Source organism: Heterodontus francisci, chromosome 25, assembly GCF_036365525.1.
Source record: "Heterodontus francisci isolate sHetFra1 chromosome 25, sHetFra1.hap1, whole genome shotgun sequence".
Classification (NCBI taxonomy): Eukaryota; Metazoa; Chordata; class Chondrichthyes; order Heterodontiformes; family Heterodontidae; genus Heterodontus; species Heterodontus francisci.
Window position 1 is genome coordinate 26118738 of NC_090395.1, and position 21269 is coordinate 26140006.

General features: G+C 40.9%; 1 protein-coding gene across 1 annotated transcript in view; it reads left to right on the forward strand.

Moving 5' to 3' along the window:
* Positions 1-21269, forward strand: part of LOC137383793 (AT-rich interactive domain-containing protein 2-like) — a 312689-nt gene that overhangs the window by 153347 nt on the left and 138073 nt on the right. The window contains exons 4-6 of the mRNA XM_068057005.1: positions 6058-6191; positions 7902-8120; positions 15600-15667. Of these exons, the coding sequence (XP_067913106.1) occupies positions 6058-6191; positions 7902-8120; positions 15600-15667 (421 nt within the window). The remainder of the gene's footprint in view (positions 1-6057; positions 6192-7901; positions 8121-15599; positions 15668-21269) is intronic.

Genomic DNA, 21269 nt, shown 5'->3' on the forward strand with positions numbered 1-21269 from the left:
GCATTCAGAGTAAGACTAGCATGAGGTCTTAACTGAGAGCAGCCATGTTGAAAAACATTTATTTACACCTCTCTCTCCGAGAGAGAGAGAGAGAGAGAGAGAGACACAGAGAGAGACAGAGAGAGACAGAGAGAGACAGAGAGAGACAGAGAGAGACAGAGAGAGACAGAAGCAGGAGTAGGCCATTCAGCCCTTCAAGCCTGCCCCACCATTCAATAAGATCATGGCTGATCTGTCCCAGGCCTCAACTCCTCTTTTGGTCCTGCTCCTTAAATACATTTAGTGACCTAGCCTCCACATCTCTGAGGTAGAGAATTCCAGAGATTCACCACCCTCTGAGAGAAGAAATTCCTTTGCATCTCAGTTTTAAATGTGTGCCCCCTTATTCTGTAACTATGTCCCCTAGTTCGAGATTCCCCCACCAGTGGAAACATATTCTCAACATCTACCCTGTCAAGCCCCCTTAAAATCTTATATGTTTCAATCAGATCACCTCTCATTCTTCTAAACTCCAATGAATAAAAGCCTAACCTGTTTAGTCGTTCTTGATAAGGCAACCTTTCATCCCAGGGATCAGCCTAGTGAACCTTTTCTGAACTGCCTCCAATGTTAATATATCCTTCCTTAAATACGGGGACCAAAACTGTACACTGTATTCCAGGTGTGGCCTCACCAACACCCTGTACAGTTGTAACAAGATTTCCCTATTTTTAAACTCTAACCCTTTAGCAATAAAGGCCAAAATTCCATTTGCCTTCCTAATTACTTGCTGCACCTGCATGCTAACTTTTTTGTGTTTCCTGTACAAGAACACCCAGATCCCTCTGTACTGCAGTATTTTGTAGTCTTTCTCCATCTAAATAATCTGCCTTTTTATTCTTCCTACCAAAGTGAATGACTGCACTCCATCTGCCAAGTTTCTGCCCACTCTCTTAACCTATCTATATCCCTTTGCAGATGCTTTGTGTCCTCATCACAACATGCCTTCCCACCTATTTTTGTATCGTTAGCAAATTTGGATACACTACACTCTGTCCCTTCCTCCAAGTCATTGATATAGATAGTAAATAGTTGAGGCCCTAGGACCGATCCTTGTGGCACCCCACTAGTTACGGCTTTCCAACCTGAAAAAGACCCATTGATCCCGACTCTGCCTTCTGTGTGTTAGCCACAGGTATCACAATATACCACCATTATGGAAACCCTTAAAGATCATGCTATGGAGCATCTGGATAGAAATAAATTCATAAAAGATAGACCATATGCGTTCATGAAGGGAATGTTTTGCCACTCTAATTTGCTGGGGTTTTTTGAGGGTGTGACAAAGGAGCTTAAGAGGGATACAGCAGTGGGTGTATGTTTTGTATATTTGGATTTCAGTAAGATACTGAAAAAGAAAGCAGGAATAAATGCTAGGCCAGCATTTATTGCCCATCCCTAATTGCCCTTGAGAAGGTGGTGGTGAGCTGCCTCCTTGACTGCTGCAGCCCATGTGGTGTAAGTCCACCCACAGTGCTGATAGGAAGGGAGTTTCAGGGTTTTGACCCAGCGACAGTGAAGGAACGGCGATATAGTTCCAAGTCAGGATGATGTGTGGCTTGGAGGGAAACATGCAAGTGGTGGTGTTCCCATGTATCTGCTGCCCTTGTCCTTCTAGATGGTGAAGGTCACGGGTTTGGAAGGTGCTGTTGAAGGAGCCTTGGTGAATTGCTGTATTGCATCTTGTATGTGGTACACACTGCTGCCACTGTGCGTCGCTGGTGGAGAGAGTGAATGTTATCGAAGGTGCTTTGTCCTGGATGGTGTCGAGCATCTTGAGTGTTGTTGAAGCTGCACCCATCCAGGAAAATGGAGAGTATTCATCACACTCCTGACTTGTGCCTTGTAGATGGTGGACAAGCTTTGGGGAGACAGGAGGTGAGTTACTTGCCACAGAATTCCTAGCCTCTAACCTGTTCTTGAAGCCACAGCATTTATGTGGCTGGTCCAGTTCAGATTCTGATACAATGATAATCCCTGAGGATGTTGGCTGATTCGATGATCGTAAAGGCATTCAATGTCAACGGGAGGTAGTTAGATTCTCTTGCTGGCGATTGTCATTGCCTGGCACATGTGTAGCACAAATGTTACTGATCACTTCTCAGCGCAAACCTGAATGTTGTCCAGGTCTTGCTGCATGCAAGCTTATACTGCTTGTTTATCTGAGAAGTAGCAAATGGAACTGAACACTGCAGTCATCAGTAAACAGCTGTACTTCCGACCTTATGATGGAGGAAAGGTCATTGATGAAACAGCTGAAGATTGTTGGACCTAGGACTTTGCCCTGAGGATATCCTGGGGCTGAGATGATTGGCCTTCAACAACTGCAACCATCTTTCTTTGTGCTAAGTGTAGCTCTAGCCAGTTGGAGCTTTCTCCCTGATTCTCATTGACTCGGTTACTTTGATGCCACACTTGGTCAAACGCTGCCTTGATGCCATGGGCTGTCATTCTCACCTCATTTGGAATTCAGTTCTTTTGTCCATATTTGGACCTAGGCTATAAGGAGATCTGGACTGACCGGTCCTTGTACTCAAACCAATCATCGATGAGCAGTTTATTGGTGACTGAGTGTCACTTGACAGAACTGTCATCATTTTGCTGGTGACTGAGTAGACTGTGCAGTTGTTGGGTGGATTTTTAAAAAATTCATTCATGCGATGTGGGCGTCGCTGGCTGGGCTAGCATTTATTGCCCATCTCTGATTGCCCTTGAGAAGGTGTTGGTGAACTGCTTTCTTGAACCACTGCAGTCCATGTGAATGGGTATACCCATATTTGGGTGGATTGGACTTGTCCTTCTTGGGGACAGGATAAACCAGAACTATTTTTCACTTTGTCAGGTAGGTACAACTGTTTTAGCTCTTCTGCAACAGCTTGGATAGAAGCACGGCTAGTTCTGAAGAACAAGTCTTCAGCACTGCGGCTGGGAAATCGTTGGGTCCCATAGCCTTTTCTGTATCCATTGCGCTAATCCATTTCCTAATATCATGTGGTGTGAATTGAATTGGTTGAAAATTGGCTTCTGTGATGTTGGGGACCTCTGAGGAGGCAAAGATGGATCATCTACTTGGCACTTCGGGCTGAAGATGGTTGCAGATGCTTCAGCCTTGCCTTTTGCCCTCATGCACTGGACTCTGACATCATTGAAGATGGGGCTGTTTATGGAGTCTCCTCCTCCTGATCGTTGTATTATCCATCACCCTTTGACTGGATGTGGCAGAGCTGCAGATCTGACATCTGATCTATTGGTTGTGGGATTGCTTAGTTGGATGCATAGCATGCTACTTCTGCAGTTTTACATGCATGTAGTCCTGTGTGGTAGCTTCACCAGGTTGGCACCTCATTTTTAGGTATGTTTGGTGTTGCTTCTGGCATGCTGTGCACTCCTCATTGAACCAGGGTTGGTCCTCTGGCTTAATGGTAATGGTAGAATGAGGAATATGCTGGCTTGTGAGGTTACAGATTGTGGTAGAATACAATTCAGCAGCTGCTGATGGCCCACAGTGCCTCATGGATGCCCAGTTTTGAGCTGCTGGATCTGTTCTGAATCTGAATCTATCCCATTTAGCAGGGTGGTAGTGTCACACAGCACGATGGAGGCTGTCCTCAGTATGAAGATAGCATTTCATCTCCACAAAGACTGCATGGTGGTCACTCCAAACCAATACTGTTGTGGACAAATGCATCTGTGACAGGTGGATTCGTGAGGATGAGGCCAAGTAAGCTTTTCCCTCGTGTTGGTGTTCTCGCCATCTGCTGCAGGTCCAGTGTGTCAGCTATGTCCTTCAGAACTTGGCCAGCTCGGTCACTATTGGTGCTACTGAGTTACTTTTGATGATGGACATTGTTGTTCCCATCCATAATACATTGCTTGTCCTTGCTGACCGCTGTGATTCTCCCAAGTGGTATTCACCATGGAGTACCAGTTCATCTGCTGAGGGAGGGCGGTGGATGGTAATCAATGTGTTGGACCTGATACCATGAGACTTCATGGGGTTTGGAGTTGATGTTGAGGATGCCCAGGGCCACTCCCTCTGGACTGTATGCAACTGTACTGCCACCTCTGGTAAGTCTGTCCTGCCGGTGGGAAAGCATATACCCAAGGATGATGATGGGAGACGTCTGGGCATTGGCTGAAAGGTATGATTCTGTGAGAATGATTGTCAGGCTGTTGCTTGACTGACTAGTCTATTTTGGCGCTAGTTCCCAGATATCAGTTAGGAGAACTTTGCAGGGTGTACTGGGCTGGATTAACCTTTGTCGTGTCCGAATCCAGTGCCTAGAACATTGCCCGGTGGTCTGACGGCTTTATTCATATATTTTGTTGTAGCAGGGACCTTGGTATAAAGTCTCATCCAAAAAAATGAATTAAATTTGTAATAATGAGGAAAGTGTAGAAACGCATGCTGTCAGTTTAAGATTTAAAAAAAATATTTATGTATAATATATTTTTTTTATTTACTGAGTCATTGTTGCAACCCAGATATCTGTTCATATATGTCTTGCCTTTCTGCACATTATACCCATGGGTCTTCATAAAGTGCACTGTTTATATTGCATATTAAAAGTGAACTTCAGTGAGTAAGTTAAGGTTTAACAGTGCACTATATTCTTTTCTGATTTATTTACAATGTAGCTGAGAGCACGAGTATTAAATGTGCCCACCTTGTTCTCGATGAATTAGATTTGAGATTTTGTACCATGTGTAATATAACTTCCAGTAAATATTTTTCATGTTTCTTGCAGATGACATCCCATCCTAATTATTTTTCCTTTCAGAATTCATGATGAAAGAATGTTCAATGCAAATATATGCTATTTGCAACACATTTAATACTCGTGTTCTCAGCTACATTTGAAATAAATCAGGAAAGAATATAGTGCACTGTTAAACCTTAACTTATTCACTGAAGTTCACTTTAATATGCAATATAAACAGTGCACTTTATGAAGACCCATGGGGTGTAATTTATGTCCTCCTTGTGAATTATTTGTCAGCCTATTTGTAGGGCATAAATCATATCCATAGGTCTTCAAAATGATTGCTAATAATCTATCTCAAGGGGAATGGTTTATGCCATATTTCACTATAGGCTGCAGTGGTCTGTTTAAAGTCCAGTACAGTATAGATTTATTGTAATCCCTAGTAAGCTTTAAATATCCCATACTTGTTGGAAAATTGTCAGTTCCCATTGAGATCAGCATAGTATATCTATATTGATATAAAAAGGAGTTCATTCGGGACATCACCATGCATTTTGATATTGAATTATAGGATATATAGTTGGCCATTTTTCCACTCATGCCTGGACTTGTTCCGTGTCCTTGTATGTTTTTTCTTTACATATATTGAACCGATTCCCTTTTAAATGATATAGCCTTTGCTACAGTGACAACTTGTGGTAACGCATTTCCATGTCCTAATAACCCTCCAAAAGCGGGAGGAAAATGTCTAACTTTCCTCAGTGGGGTGAAGGATTGTTCAAGTCTTTCTTAATAACTATAAACTTAAGGTAGCATACCAATTCTCATCTGAGTCAATGAACAAGTTCAACATCAGTTCCTTGCTTTTATGTTCAATGTCCCTAAAATTCAATTCACTATTCTTTTTCCCCAAGATGTACTAATTCATATTTCTCTGCATTGAACTGCATCTTGACACCCAACTGCCCACTCCACTAGGCTCTTTAATGTGCTTCTGCAAAGTTCCTACATTCTTCTTGATAGTTTGCTATTTCCCTAATTTGGTATCTGTAATCTTTCATATTATTCTTCTTGTGCTTTGATTTAAATCATTTGTATTGGTATATAACTCATTTCATTATTTTGTCTCTTAACACAGAATAAAGCTATTGGTAATTGAATATTCCAGCTTTGAAATAGATATGTGAAGAACCACAATTCTAATAAAATGCCGACCTGATGAAATTTGTATATTGTCTCAGTTTTGACATGTCGACTGCAATGTTAACCCCAAAGAAAATGTGTTTAGTTCCGTACTGTGTGCTTTGCGCAGGTACCTGGAGAGTTACGAGAAGTTACACCATTTTGGTGAGGATGATGAAGTACTTACACCGACCAGTTCTCGACCACAGGGTGTAGTCTCTGGGGTTCATTTGTTTTATAATCGGCATCAGCACATTATCCCAGGTAAGTCCGAACAACAGGAAGCTCCAAAAATTGCAGTAATTAATTGTATGGGTTATCTTGAATTAATGTTAAACTCGAGCAGGAAAGATGTAAGCGGCCAATAGCTGCTTTTATTTTCAACCCTTGACGTTGGGAGATCGCGATAACTCCTGCATTTAGTTGTGGTTGCTGCTTTGTTTAACCCAGTAATACCATGGGGCTCATATCGATGCTTTGGACTGTGCAGATTTGCAAAGTAATTGCGTTGTGGCATTATTACGGAGAATATTTGTATGCATATGCGATGACATCACTAACAAAACATGCTGCTAGAACAGCTTTCTACTAGCCCTTTGAAGAGCAGTAACAGATGGGGCAATTCTGTTTGTTTAAAAAATGTCTTTTCAGCCGTCGATTTATCTTTGGTGACCGAGCAAGACAAATGCTATGGAGGCTGGTGGTTGACGAGCAATTTGAAAGCAGCTTTCAAAAGTGTTGTCAGCAGGCCTTCTACCATCATAGAATGATACAGCACAGAAGGATGCCATTCAGTCCATCATGCCTGTGCTGGCTCTTTAAAAGAGCTATCCCATTAGTCCCATTCCTCTGCTGTTTCCCCATAACCTGGCAAATTTTTCCTCTTCAAGTATTTCTTCAGTTCACTTTTGAAAGTTATTATTGAATCTAATTCCACCACCCTTTCAGGCAGTGCATTCCAGACCATAATTCTGCATTTAAATAAAAAAAACTCTCCTCATGTTGCTTCTGATTCTTTTGTCAATTAGCTTAAATCTGTGTCCTCTAATGACTGACCTTTCTGGCGTTGGAAACAGATTGTTCTTATTTACTCTTTCTAAAACCTTCATGATTTTGAGTATTAAAGCTCCCCTTAACCTTCACTGCTCTAAGAACCTCAACTTCTCTAGTCTTTCCATACAACTGAAGTTCTTACCCCTGGTAGCATTCTCATAAATCTCCTCTGCACCCTTTCCAAGGACTTGACATCCTTCCTAAAGTGTGGTGCCCAGAATTCAGCACAATACTTCAGCTGGGCCCTAACCAATGATTTATGCAGGGTACCGTAACTTCCTTGCTTTTGTATTCTATGCCTCTATTTATAAAGCCAAGAATCCTGTAGTTTTTTAATAGCCTTCTCAACTTGTTCTGCCATCTTCAAAGATTTGTGTACGTACAATCCAGGTTTTTCTGTTCCTGCGATACCTTCAAAATTGTACCATTTAATTTATATTGCCTCTTAATTTTCATAGAAAAATGCATCACCACACTTTGTGCATTCGATCGCATCTTCCATGTCTGTCGCCATTTTACTAGTCTCTGTCCTCCTGAAGTTTGTTACTATCCTCTTCATTGTTTACTACATTTCTGAGTCTCGTATCATTTGCAAACTATGAACTTATGCCCTGTGTACACCAATCCAGGCCATTAATATATATCAAAAAGAGCAATGCTACTAATACTGACACTGGGAGACACCACATTTCACTCCAGTCTGAAATACAACCGTTCACCGTTACATGCTGCTTTCTGTCTTTAGCCAATTTTGTAGCCATACTGCCACTGCCCCTTTAATTCCGTGTGCTTCCCATCGGAGTTTTTGTGTGCTTTTAAGCTCCACCTCTAATGTGACTCTCATGATTTTAGTTTTCAGTTGTTAAACCTGAGTTCATTATAATTTAGGGACGCAAGAAACTAATTTTTTTTTCCTTTCAGAAAGTGTACGTCGAGGTTATGGGCTTTTTACAGAATTTACCACGATCAGCGACTACAATAAAGTGGTGTTGTCTTTACTTTCGGGACTTCCCAATGAAGTGGACTTTGCAATCAATGTTTGTACACTTATGTCACACGGCAACAAACAAGTACTGCAAATGGAAAAAGACCCGAAGGTTGTTACACTGCTGCTTGCACATGCTGGGATTTTTGATGACAGTAAGCAACTTTTTTTAATCCATTAATTAGAATATAAATTATGGGATCATTGAAAATTCAGAAGTAGGAGTTTAGGAACAGAAGAATGCCTGAAGTAGAAGCATAGGAACAAGAGTATGTCCGTTTCAGAGCTGTGTGCACAGAGCTGGGAGAATCTAAGAAACAAACCGGCTTGCTAAACAAATTGGCAACAGGAATTTGGTGCAGAAGGGAAGGATATGCTAAGTAATTTAAGCTAAAAGGCAACAGGAAATAAGTAAATAATTGAACTGAAGGAAATAGAAAAAAATGGCATCCTAATCGACGCACAAAGCGGAGCAGCAGAACCCAAGCAAATTAAGGTAAATATTTGGATATCCCTTTGTGTCTTTAGTTTCTTTATTGGTTCATGTTAAGCTTGAGTTAATAAGGGTTTAATAATGCAAATAAGCAGAAGTCAAAGGAAAACAAGCCATGTTATTAAATTCTAACTGCATTTAAAGATGCTAATAATTAATAGCTAAATAATTAATCACAGTAACCTAATTAATTTATTTAACATCAAGTTTCAAGTGACTAGTTGAAGAAATAAACTACAGATGACTAACAAATTAATTAATAAAGACTGTGCAGGCAATGTGTTGGAATTATAGTATTTGAGAGTTTGTGGACAATGAGACTGTCCCAGACTGCCATATCTGCAAGAAATGGCTCTTTCTTGAGATGCTTCTGCTCAGAGTTGTTGAGATGATGTCTGACCTAGAGACACTTTCACATATAAGGGAAGAGGAGGAATTACTGGATAATTTACTCTAGAGGACTGTCTCACACCAGAGAAAAGCTAGGCTACAGAAAGGGGAGGGTGACTCAGTCAGCTAGGTAAAGGGAATGTAGGAGAGGTAGTGAAGGAGGTCCAGCAGACACTGCTCCTATCCAACAGGTTCAAAATACTTGATCGTAACATACCCTCTAATTTTTTTGTAATGCATAGCCAATTTGTTTAAGTGCGCGAGTCCTTGAATTTTTTTTTGCGCACTCACATGAGAGCTAACAAAGGGGGCGACTTGTATGTGGCCTGAGTGGGAACTTGCAGGTTGCTGCATGGTTGCACAACTTAGAGGGAACAATGCTCGAGATCTTTGAGGATAAGGAGAATGACTGACTGTGGGAAGGACAGCGAGCATGTCGACCGAGACATCATGGAGCAGAAGGCTGTTTAAGGGGAGGAGGTGCAGAGTAGAGAGGTTGAAGTTATAGGGAATTTTATAATTAGGGGAATAGATAGCATTCTTTGCTGTCAGGATTGAGAGTCCCGAAGGGTGTGTTGCCTACGTTTTGCCAAGATAAGCAATTTCTCGAAATGGCTGAAAAAGAAATTGGAAAGGAAGGGGGAGGATCCAATTGTTCTGTCTGAATCAACAATATAAGGAAAGGTTAGCAAACAGGTCCTGCTAAAGGAGTATCAAGAGTTGGAAGCGACATTGAAAAGCAGAAATAGGATTATAACCTGAGTCACATGCAAATTGGCACAGGGACAAACCGATTAGGAAAGTCAACAAATGGCTAATGGAGTGGTGTATGAAGGAGGTGTTATATTTCATGGGAAACTGGTGCTGGGCAGGAGCTGTACCATTGGGATGGGCTGCACCTGAATTGGACAGGGGCCACGGTTCTAGCAGAAATGTTAACTAGGGCTGTAAATAAGAGAGAATGGGGGAGAGAATTGCCGGAAATTACAGAAACTTAACAAAATAATCAAGAAAAGAGAGTAAAGGATGAAGTAAAAGAAGGAATAAGGATAACCTGAATGAACAGAGATCAGATAAAGTCATAGAGCATAAAGGTAAAAAAAACTATTATAAATAGAGAGAAAAATAATAAATAAAAGAATTTTAAACTGTTACAGCGATTTACATTGTATTCAAAACTAAATGGATGAACTGGTGGCAAAATTTCGGATAAGATGTTATACAGAGGCCCGTCTGTGCTCTCAAAGTGGGCGTAAAAAATCCCACTGCTCTATTTCGCAGAAGAGCAGGGAAGTTATCCCTGGTGTCCTGACCAATATTTATCCCTCTATCAACATCACAAAAAACAGATTCTGGTCATGATCGCATTACTGTTTGTGGAAGCTTGCTGTGCACACAAGTTGGCTGGTGTGTTTCCTACATTACAACAGTAACTGTAAAGTGTCCTGTGGTCATGAAAGACACTATTTAAATGCAAGTCTTTTTCTTCCAGCGAGAATCTGGATATAGTAGGCATAGCTGAAACATGGCTACGTAGAGAACCGGATTGGTAACTAAATATTGCAGGCTATAACACATTTGGGAAAGAGGGGAGGTGGAGTAACTGTCCTAGTTAAAGATAACATAATGGCAATAGAAAAAATATTAGCAGGAGGATAAAAGCCCCCAGGTACATCATTCTGTAGAAGAGGAAATAGTACCAGAGGATTGGAGAACAGCTAATGTCCTTATTTACAAAAAGGGGAATTAAACTAAAGCTAGGAAATATAGACTAGTTACCTCTTTGTCAGTGATAGGAAAGATACTGGAACCTATACTAAAAGAAGTGTTAGAGTATCTAGAGACAGAAAATATAACAAAATAGTCAGCTTGGATTCAGAAAGGCTACGTCATGCTTAACTAACCTTATAAAGAATGAATAAGGCTGTCACAAGGACTTTAATCTAGTACAGTAGGGAAGGGGGCAGGGCAGTGTTCAGGGAAAAACAAAAGGTAATATAGATAATGGTTCGAATACAAATGAAAGGGAAGAAAATAGAGTAACAGTCAGAGATTGTGCTTTAGGCACCACAGGCAAAGGGAAAACTAAAAATGTAAAGTGATTAAACCAGGAGAGAAAAGTAAGAAACATGCGAGTAAAACATTAGAACAGAAGGACAGATTAGGGAGTGCGTTGGCCAAATAAGCGTTCTTCATACGAACACATGGAGTATAAGGAACAAATTGAATGGCTTGCAGGCGAAAATTGAACTTGGAGGGTATGACATGGTAGCCATGTGGAGACATGGCTACAAGAAGATCAGGACTGGGAACTAAATTTCCCAGGTTACAACGGCGACAGGAAAGATGAGGAAAATGGTTGAGGGGGGAGTAGTTGCCTTAGTGATTAAGAATGAAATAATTTCATTGGTAAGGGAGGATATAATGAGAGGTAAGCAGGCAGTGGAGACTTAATGGGTAGAATTAAAAAATGGAAAAACATTTAAGATGCGTGGGAGTTGTTTATCAGTCCCCTGATGGTAGCTTAAAGTGCTGGATTGTATAAATGCAGAGATTAGACAAGCATGTAGCAAAATCAGTGTGGTTTTAATGGGGGATTTTATTTTTTATATAGATTTGGGATAAGCAGACTAGTACATGTCAGAAAGGTCAGTATGCCAGACATCCCAAGGAAAATAATATTGTATCAGGGACAAAATTAACAGCAAAATAACAATAGTGAAGAAAAGAATAGCACTGAGTGACAAATCCCCAGGACCAGATGTTTCCATCTCAGGGTTTTAAAGGAAGTAGGCAAGAGTGTTGAAGATAACCTAACTATAATCTTCCAAAGTTCTCTGGATTCAGGAACTGTTCTTTAGATTGGAAAATTGCACATGTTACTCCACTATTTAAGAAAGGTGGCAGAGGGAAACCAGGGACTGAGCACCTTGGAAACTTTCAACTGTTCAGAGAGAGCCAGCATGGATTTGTAAAGCATATGTCATGCCTGATGAACCTGATTGAATTTTTTGGAGAGGTGACTAGAGTGGACAAGGGAATGTCCTTGATATTTATATGGACTTCCAAAAGGCATAAAGTGACTTATAAGAGACTGTTGGGTAAAATTGAATTTCGTGGAATTGGTGCCAAATTATTGATCTGATTAGGAAATTGACTGAGCAACAGGAAACATTAGGAATAATCGGCAGGATGTCACTAGTGGTGCCCCGTGTTGGGGCCTCAACTATTTGCCATATTTATTAATGACTTAGGTGGTGGAATAGAAAGCCAGATATCCGAATTTGCTGATGACACAAAGATAGGTGACATTGTAAGCAGTGCAGATGGAAGCATAAAATTACAAAAATATTGATAAGTTAAGTGAATGGGCAAAACTTGCAAATGGATTTCAATGTAGGCAAATGTGAGGTCATCCACTTTGGACCTAAAAAGTATAGAACAGGGTACTCTCTAAAAACTAGAAACAGTGGAGGCTCAAAGAGACTTAGGGGTCCAGATATGTAGATCATTAAAATATCATGAAGTACAGAAAAATACCAAAAAGGCTAATGGAATGCTCACCATTATATCTAGAGGGCTAGAATACATGGGAGTAGAAGTCATGCTTCAGCTATACAAAGCCCTGGTTAGTGCATACCTGGAATACTGTGATCAGTTCTGGACCCCACATCTTCGGAAGGATATATTGGCCTTGGAGGGGATGCAGTGTAGATTTACCAAAATGATACCTGAACTCCAAGGGCTAAGTTACGAGGGGAGATTACACAAACTAGGGTTTGTATTCCTTGGAATTTAGAAGGTTAAGGGGTAATTTGATTAAAGTTTTCAAGATATTTAAAGGAGCAGATAGGTTAGATAGAGAAACTATTTCCTCTGGTTAGGGAGTCTAGGACTAGGGATCTTGGCCAAAAATTAGAGCCAGACCTATCTGGCAATGGGTGATAGAAGTTTGGAGTTCTCTTCCACAAATGACAATTGATATTCAATCAGTTAATTTTAAATCTGGGATTTCTCAATTTTTGTTAACCAAAGGTATTAAGGGATGTGGGGCCAAGGTGAAGTTTGGTCGCAGATCAGCTATGATCTCATTGAATGGCAGAACAGGCTTGAGGAGCTAAATGGCCTACTCCTGCTTCTATTTTACAGAATTCCTTAGAGAGGTAATGGAAAGAGTAGCCAAGGGTAACACATTAGATGTCAAAAATTTAGATTTTCAAAAGCCTTCAATAAGATACCACATGGTAGGCTCATGACAAGATTAGGGTATGTCGAGTCAGGGAACAAATAGCTGAATGAATAGCAAACTGGGTTTTAAAAAAAAGAAAGCAGAGTGCTCGGCTAAAGGATAATTATTTTGATGCAGGCAGGTAATTGGTGTTCCAAAAGGATCAGTGTTGGGACCACTATTCATAATTTACGTTAATAATTTGGACCTAGGAACAAGTAACTCTGAAGCTGTGGGATATATCTAACACTGAGGAAGTGTACAACCTAAAATGAGAAGACATTAGAAAACTTACAGATTAGGCAGTCGAGTGGCAAGTGAACTTTAACATTGAGAAATGTGAGGTGATGCACTTTGGGTGGGGAAAACAGAAGCATTGCACCTTAGAAGATAAGAAACTGAACGGGGTAGAAGAGCAAATAGATCTAGGAATACAGGTGGATAAATCATTAAAAGCAGCAATACAGGTCAGCAAAATAATTTAAATGTTAACAAAGCACTGGGATTTATTTCTAAGGGTATAGAATTCAAAAGTAGTGAAGTTATGATATTGGATCCTGATTAGGCCCTGCTTTTAGCATAGTGTTCATAGTCTGGTCTCCATGCAGATATGCACTGGAGAAAGTGCAAAAAAGATTTTGAAAGATTGTACTAGAACTGAGACATTACAGCTATCGGGAAAGATTGAAAAGGTTGGGCTTTTTTTGTTGAAGACTTAGGGGTGATCTGACAGAGGCCTTTAAAATTAGGAAGAGGTTGACCAGGTTAGATGGGGAGAGAATACTTCCACTTGAGAGAATCCAAAACTAGATGCCATAAATACAAGATAGTTACAAAAAATCCAGTGGGGAAATCAGGAGAAATGTCTTTACTTAGAGTGGTTAGAATGCGGAACATACTGCCATAGGAGATAGTTGAGGCAAATGACTTGAATGCTTTAAAAGGAAACTAGACAAGTATGTAAGAGAAAAAAGGAATAGAAGTATACGCTGAAAATCTGAGATGTGGATGGAATGGGAGGAGACGCCTCTGGACAGGCTAGTTGTGAAGAATGGCCTGTTTCTGTGCTGTACATTCTACCATTTGCCATTCAGCCCCTCGAGCTTGCTCCGCCAGTCAATTAGATCATGGCTGAAATGTACGTTAACTCCATTTTTCCACTGTAGCTCTATATCCTTTGATATCCATAGTAATTTTAAGATAGATATAATGAGAATGGCTAATAAGTTTCACTTGTAGATTATTATAGAGTCAGAGAGAGATACAGCACTGAAACAGGAGCTTCGGCCCACTGAGTCTGTGCCGACCATCAACCACCCATTTATACTAATCCTACATTAATCCAATATTCCCTACCACATCCCCACCTTCCCTCAATTCTCCTCCCACCTACCTACACTAGGGGCAATTTACAATGGCCAATTTACCTATCAACCTGTAAGTCTTTGTCTGTGCGAGGAAACCGGAGCACCCGGCGGAAACCCACGCGGTCACAGGGAGAACTTGCAAACTCCACACAGGCAGTACCCAGAACCGAACCCGGGTCGCTGGAGCTGTGAGGCTGCGGTGCTAACCAGTGCGCCACTATGCCGCCACTGTGTATTCAAAGCTTTCTAATGTTTGAAGGAGCAAACTGTTACCCTTACAAATACGTAACATTTCATAATATTTGGTAACAGTTAAATTTGATTTGTTTTTCCTCTTGTCAATTTTCTTTTTTTCTTCAGAAGACATTAACGCATTGGAGTATACTCCAGAGGCACCAGTTGCCTCCTCGTGTTCTGCCAAGTGCTCATTTTTCTCATGGGCTTGGACAGTCTATCAGCAACTGTCGGAATATGTGGGAATTACAGCTAAGCCTGATTCTCTGATGAGCGAGCGTCCAGGCTGTTTCTCCCACCCTTCATTCTCCTCTTGCTTCACTGCCCCCTTCTCCAATTCTCCCTTCCAACCCATCTCTCGCTTCGATCCCTTCCTGCTCTCGCTTTTCTCTACCCTGCTTACTTTATCTTTCCCCTCCCCATTCTCATCCTCTCCCTTCCCTGCCTATGCTGTCGTTTTCCATCCCACTGCCTCACTCTCATTTTCACTCCCCATCTTGCTATCTGCGCGCGCTCTCCTTTTATCTTCGGCAAATGCTGTCCCCCTTCCTACTACCCCGCTCCCTCTCTTACCCCACCTATCCCGCGCCTCCTCCTGCGCCTCCAACTCACTTTGGTGACTGTGGCTATTCTAAATGCTATCATTATTTAGTTTTCATATGTCATCACATATCTTTGCCTTTTTCCATGCTGTAGTGTTGAGTATCTTGGTGCTGTCTGAAACAAATAAACCATTTTTATAATGAGAAGAATGGTGTTTGAGGTTGGATTATATAGGGCTGTGATGTTTAAGATGCTATATACCAAATGAATAAGACGCTGTATCATGTTAGATCTTGCACACTGGTGCATATGTAGAATTTGACATTTGTTTCATGTCTCTGCTCTTCAATTTGAGTAATGTATATGTTCTTTGTTTTAGGTCCAGGGACTTACTTGAATGTGTATGAATCAGAATGGAAAGTGAAATCTGGCAGGGACTTCATAAAGGTGATTATGCAATCCAGCAGATCACAGCACACCTCTGTTTTAGCTACTTAGTGTATTGTCATCTAGAATATGTACTTGAATACCTGTAAAATGTATTGTACTACAAAAATGAATTAATTTAGAAAATGTTTTTATATTTGGAATGTGTGGTTTAAAAATCTTAATAGCATTTATACTGGGTAGAGTCTAGGTTGTGAATGAGGTGGTTAAACTGACCTGTTTAGTTGACCACTTAACAGATTGTTAAATGTGACTGGAGCAGTAAATCTCTCTAATTATGCATTGTGTGAGAGACTATAGTACTATATATGCAAAAAAAAAACTACCCCTTAAATGATTTAATAGTAAAAGCTTTATATTTAGACTTTAAACTTAAAATTATTAGAAAAAAACTTCCCTCCTGCCCTGAAGATACTGACTCATGTTGGAGTATGATTTCATAGATACAGTATCCATATGAGCATTCTTCATGTATGCGCTCTAACGGAGTTTCTTTTTCTTTTGCTCCTCCCCACCTACGATCCCTAGTCCAGGGGCACTGAGGCCAATTGTAGCACATCTACTATTGTCCTGGTGAGATTGTCCAAGGCCAGGAATTGCATCTGGGACATAATGAGCCATACAGGCCAGGAACCATGCTAAGCAGTGACTTTACTCACTGAGCCTATGAATACCTTTCTCGCACTTCTTAAAACTGGCATTGTACCCTATACTGTATTTGTATAAAATTGCGCATGGTGTTGTGGCCACCTGAACCTCCTGCTCAGTGATGTGGCATTATGCTTTCCAAAATTTATATACTGGAGCTTGAAACTGTAATGGATTCTTATTTCATTTTAAAGCTCTGAATGTTTTCAGTAAGACCACAAAGCTACAGAGTTCAGGAGAAAAACTGTAAGGAGAAGATATCAAGCTTATACCAGATACAGATTTTAATTTCTGTAAATTGATACATGTTTATATAGTGAAGTCCTATAAATCAGCTGGAGGAGCTCCTGTGAAATTCTTTGAAATACTTTTTATGTAAGAACTTCATCTTTTATCTAAAACAAAAAGTTACCAAATTCCACAATTGGATATTGCCCTATTTAAGCATCTGCACTACACCATAGAATCTAGTGCAATATTTACCTCGACCATAAAAGGTCTGCTTATATTGGTAGTATTTTCTTCCTCCACTTTTTCTCAGTTTATTTGGCGTAAAGCCCCATTTAAAGGTGTGGCTGCTTTGTACTGGAATTTGTATTATGTCAAATGTTTTAAAATGGTGCACATGGCCTATGTGCAGTAGAAAGTTGCTTAAAAGTAAATTTAATGCCCTCATTTTCATAATACTGCAGCTTTTTATTCAACCACCAAATAAGGATTCCTCAAGTCTTTGAAACCTCCCCTAATCTTATTACAAAATATTATTTAAACAAGTTTTTGGGTGGCATTGAGAAAATTAAAGGTTTATGGTGGCATTGAGCTAATTACCCTATTACTGCCATGCAGGAAATGACCACGGCCAGCCTCCAGTTTCTGCTCAGTGCCCCAGCTTACAGTGCTGCGGATGTTTTTATTATTTAAATTAGAGTAGGTTAGCAATCAACCTTCCTCTGTGAAATTTTGCATGTGGTTCTGGCTGACTCAAACATATTAAATATACCCTTAACACTGAGTGGTATCAATGCCATTGGCAGCATCAAGGCGTCTTGAAGGGATTTATTTGGTGCTCCTGATCTAACTCTCAATGATACGTTTCATTGGAACTATATCAGGTCTGACATTTTAGCCTGGTTGTAGGTGGGCTGAGAGGGCAAGCCATCCATCCAGGCCAGCAGCATTGACATTGGAGAAATTCTTGATGGAATTATGACTGTATTAACTGTTCATGCAATATAAAGAAACCATCTTTAATGCTAGTTTTTGAAAAGAGATGGCACAGAGGGTTAGTCACTTGCTTTTCACCTCTGGGAATTGTTAAATGGGTTTGAATCCCACCACAGCAGATGGTGAAATTTGAATTCAATTAATAAATCTGGAATTAAAAGCTAGTCTAATGGTGACCATGAAACCATTGTCGATTGTTCTAAAAACCCATCTGGTTCACTAATTTCCTTTAGGAAAGGAAATCTGTTGTCCTTACCTGGTCTGGCCTACATGTGATTCCAGACCCACAGGAATGTGGTTGACTCTTAACTACCCTCTGAAATGGCCAAGCAAGCCACTCAGTTCAAGGGCAATTAGGGATGGGCAACAAATGCTGGCCTAGCCAGCAATGCCTGCATCCCATGAAGGAATAAAAAGGAAGTTCAGAATAGTAGACAGGTGACCTTGTGGAAATGTAGAAAGAGGCAGGAGGTGCAGCGGTCTTTGGGATGTGTTCTACTCTCAAACCGGTACTCAGCTTTGGAGACTGCTGGGAGCGACAACACCTTGAAGGAGTGCAGTCCAGACCATGGTACCAATGGGCAAGGGACGGCATAGAACGGAACAAAAGGGAACAGCGAAGATTAGAAATGCAGTCATTATAGGAAATTCCATAGTTAGGAGTACAAATAGGCATTTCTGTAACCGTTATCGTGAATCTGCATGGTGTGTTGCGTACCTGGTGCCAGAGTAAAGGACGTCGCTGAGAGTGTGCAGAGTATTCTGTAGGGAGAAGTAAGTAAGTCAGAAGTTGTGGTATATGCATCGGTTTCAACGTAGAGAGAGTGGATACTGTGGTCCTACGATCAGCTTTTCAGAAGCTAGGGAGGAAGTTAAAAAAAGGTAGGACCTCGAAGCTAGTAATCTCTGGATTACTCCCAGTGCCATGCGCTGGCAAGAGTAGAAATAGGAAGCTGGGGAGGATCAATGCTGGCTTGAGGCATGGTGCAGGAGGGAGGGCTTCAGATTCAAAAAGGACGGGTTGCACCTCAACAGGACTGGGAATAATGTGCTCGTGGGGAGGGCTCACTTAAGTGGTTGGAAAGGGATTAACCTAAATTGGCAGGGGGATGGGCACCATCCAACAGAAGTAGAAAAGAAAAATAAGCTGCATAAAGGAATGAGAGTGTTGGATAGTACTTGAGAAGGAAGTAGTACCATATTAGATATGTGCATAATAAGGACTGCGAAGAATGCAAAGACAGGTTTAGAATGCATGCATTTATGTAAATGTACAGTGTGTTGAATAAGGTTGGTGAGTGACAAGCACAATAGCCGTGTGGGAATAGGATGTACTGGCAATAACGGAAACGTGGCTTTAAAATGGTGCGGACTGGGCACTTAATATTTAGGGATACCAAGTGTTTGTTTGAAATAGGGACCTCGCCACTGAAATGATGTTGAGTTGAGGCATCTGACCAGATTTACTATCTTCTACTGATGTGCCTCAACTCAGCATCATTTCAGTGGTGAGGTTCCTATTTCAAACAAACAAATGGAGTTGCTATGGGATCGCCACTGTCACCGATTGACCCCAACATTTTCATGGAAGAATTCGAACAAGCAGCACTTCAATCAGCTACTCTTCAACCTAAATTCTGGATCCGATATGTCGATGACACTTTTGTCATATGGGAACATGATCAGAGAAATCTTCTTAGTTTTCTACAACATCTTAATAACCAACATTTGAACATCATTTTTACCATGGAGATGGAATAGCAGCTTTCCATGCCATTCCTAGATCTCATTGCCAAGACTCATAATGGCATACCAAGTCTACTGCAAGCCCACTCATACTGATAGATACCTGAACTACTGTTCTTTTCTTCATCTCTCCACTCTTCAGTCAGTTTCCAACACCCTCATCAGAAGCGCCTACTCCATTAATGATAAGAAGCAAGAAACATCTACAAGAACTGCACCATATCAAATTTACACTTCAACTCAATGGATTTCCTTCCCACAAGAGCAACACACATCCACCTGTTACTTGAACTGCAGCAACTACCTCAGCCAAGTCAAGAGTCAGCCTCTATACATCGGCTCTACCACAGACTACAACACACTGAAATCATTGGACATAGGAGTTTGACATAAGTCATCCAAGAGTTTCTTCTCCATCCTTCATACCCACAAAGGCAAGAAACCATCTCACAGCAAATCAGGAATGTACAGGACTCATCTACATCGGAGAAACAGGCTGCAACCTACACACTAGACTAGAGGAGCACCAAGCCTACTTCAAACACCACAGTGAATGCGACAAATCAGCCATTGTCAAGCATACTCAACTCAATAACCATTGCATCGAATGGTCCAATTCCAAACTCATTTCATCCACACAGGACACGTCAGGGAGGCTGTGAAGATTTATCAACAACACACTGTCTCCCAAGACAGTGGCCTGCACATCCGTGATATCTGGCTACCCCTACTGAAGAAACACATCACCACCTGCTCTGCTGCCAACATACCTAGACAAGAAAAATCGTATATATCAACTTATGAGAGAAACAAGAACAATAGAATATACTGACCTATCGCGGAATGCAGTTAGCCGACCAATAGCAGCAGGGACATGTAATGACCTATCAGCAGTAAGATCCCATCCACATTCCCATACTCCGCCACATAGAAAACCCACTTTTACCACCCATTCCAGTTACTCCTCCAGGCGACGGGCAGAGTGCACTTCTGAAATGTTGAGGTCCGCCAGTTATTCTAAGAACTCCTTTTTTCAAGTAAACAACTGCTCGTTTCAGAGCAATTCACATGGTGTAAAACCATAAAATCGTCTTACTCAACGTTAAAGCTGGAATTTTTTAATGAGTACTTTGTTTTCTTGTTTACTAAGGAAGAGTATGCTGACACAATATGAAAGTGGAGATAGTCGAGGTAATGGATGGGGTGAAAATTGATAGGAAGGTTGTACTGGAAAGGCTGGCGGTGCTTATAGTAGAAAAGTCGCATGGTCTGGATGGCTTGCATCCCAGGTTGCTAAAAGAAGTGGAGATAGTGGAAGGGCTTGCCATAATCTTACAATCCTCCCTAGATATGACGGAGGTGCCAGAGAATTGGAGAGTAGCAAATGTGGCACCCTTACTCAAGAAAAGGGAGTTGGGACGTTTCTAGTAACTGCAGGCTGGTCAGTTTAACATCTGTGGTGGGTAAGGTTTTAGAAACAATAACTGGGGGAAAATAATTTATAGGCACTTGGAGAGGTTTGAATTAATTAAGCATAGCCAGCATGGATTTGTAAAAGGCAGATCGTCCTTAATTAATCTAATTGAATTTTTTGAAAAAGTAACAGAGAAGATTTATGAAGGGAAAGCAGTGGATGTTATCTACATGGATTTTAAGAAAGCGTATGACAAAATACCATGCAAAAGGCTAGTTTCAAAATTGAGGCTCATGGAATAGGAGGGTCAATGTCAACTTGTAAAGAAGAAAAATTGGCTTAAGGACAGTAAACAAGTGAGCTGTGGTAAGTTAAAAGCAAAATACTGCGGATGCTGGAAATCTGAAACAAAAACAAGAAATGCTGGATTCACTCAGCAGGTCTGGCAGCATCTGTGGAAAGAGAAGCAGAGTTAACGTTTCGGGTCAGTGACCCTTCTTCGGAACTGACAAATATTAGAAAAGTCACAGATTATAAACAAGTGAGGTGGGGGTTGGGCAAGAGATAACA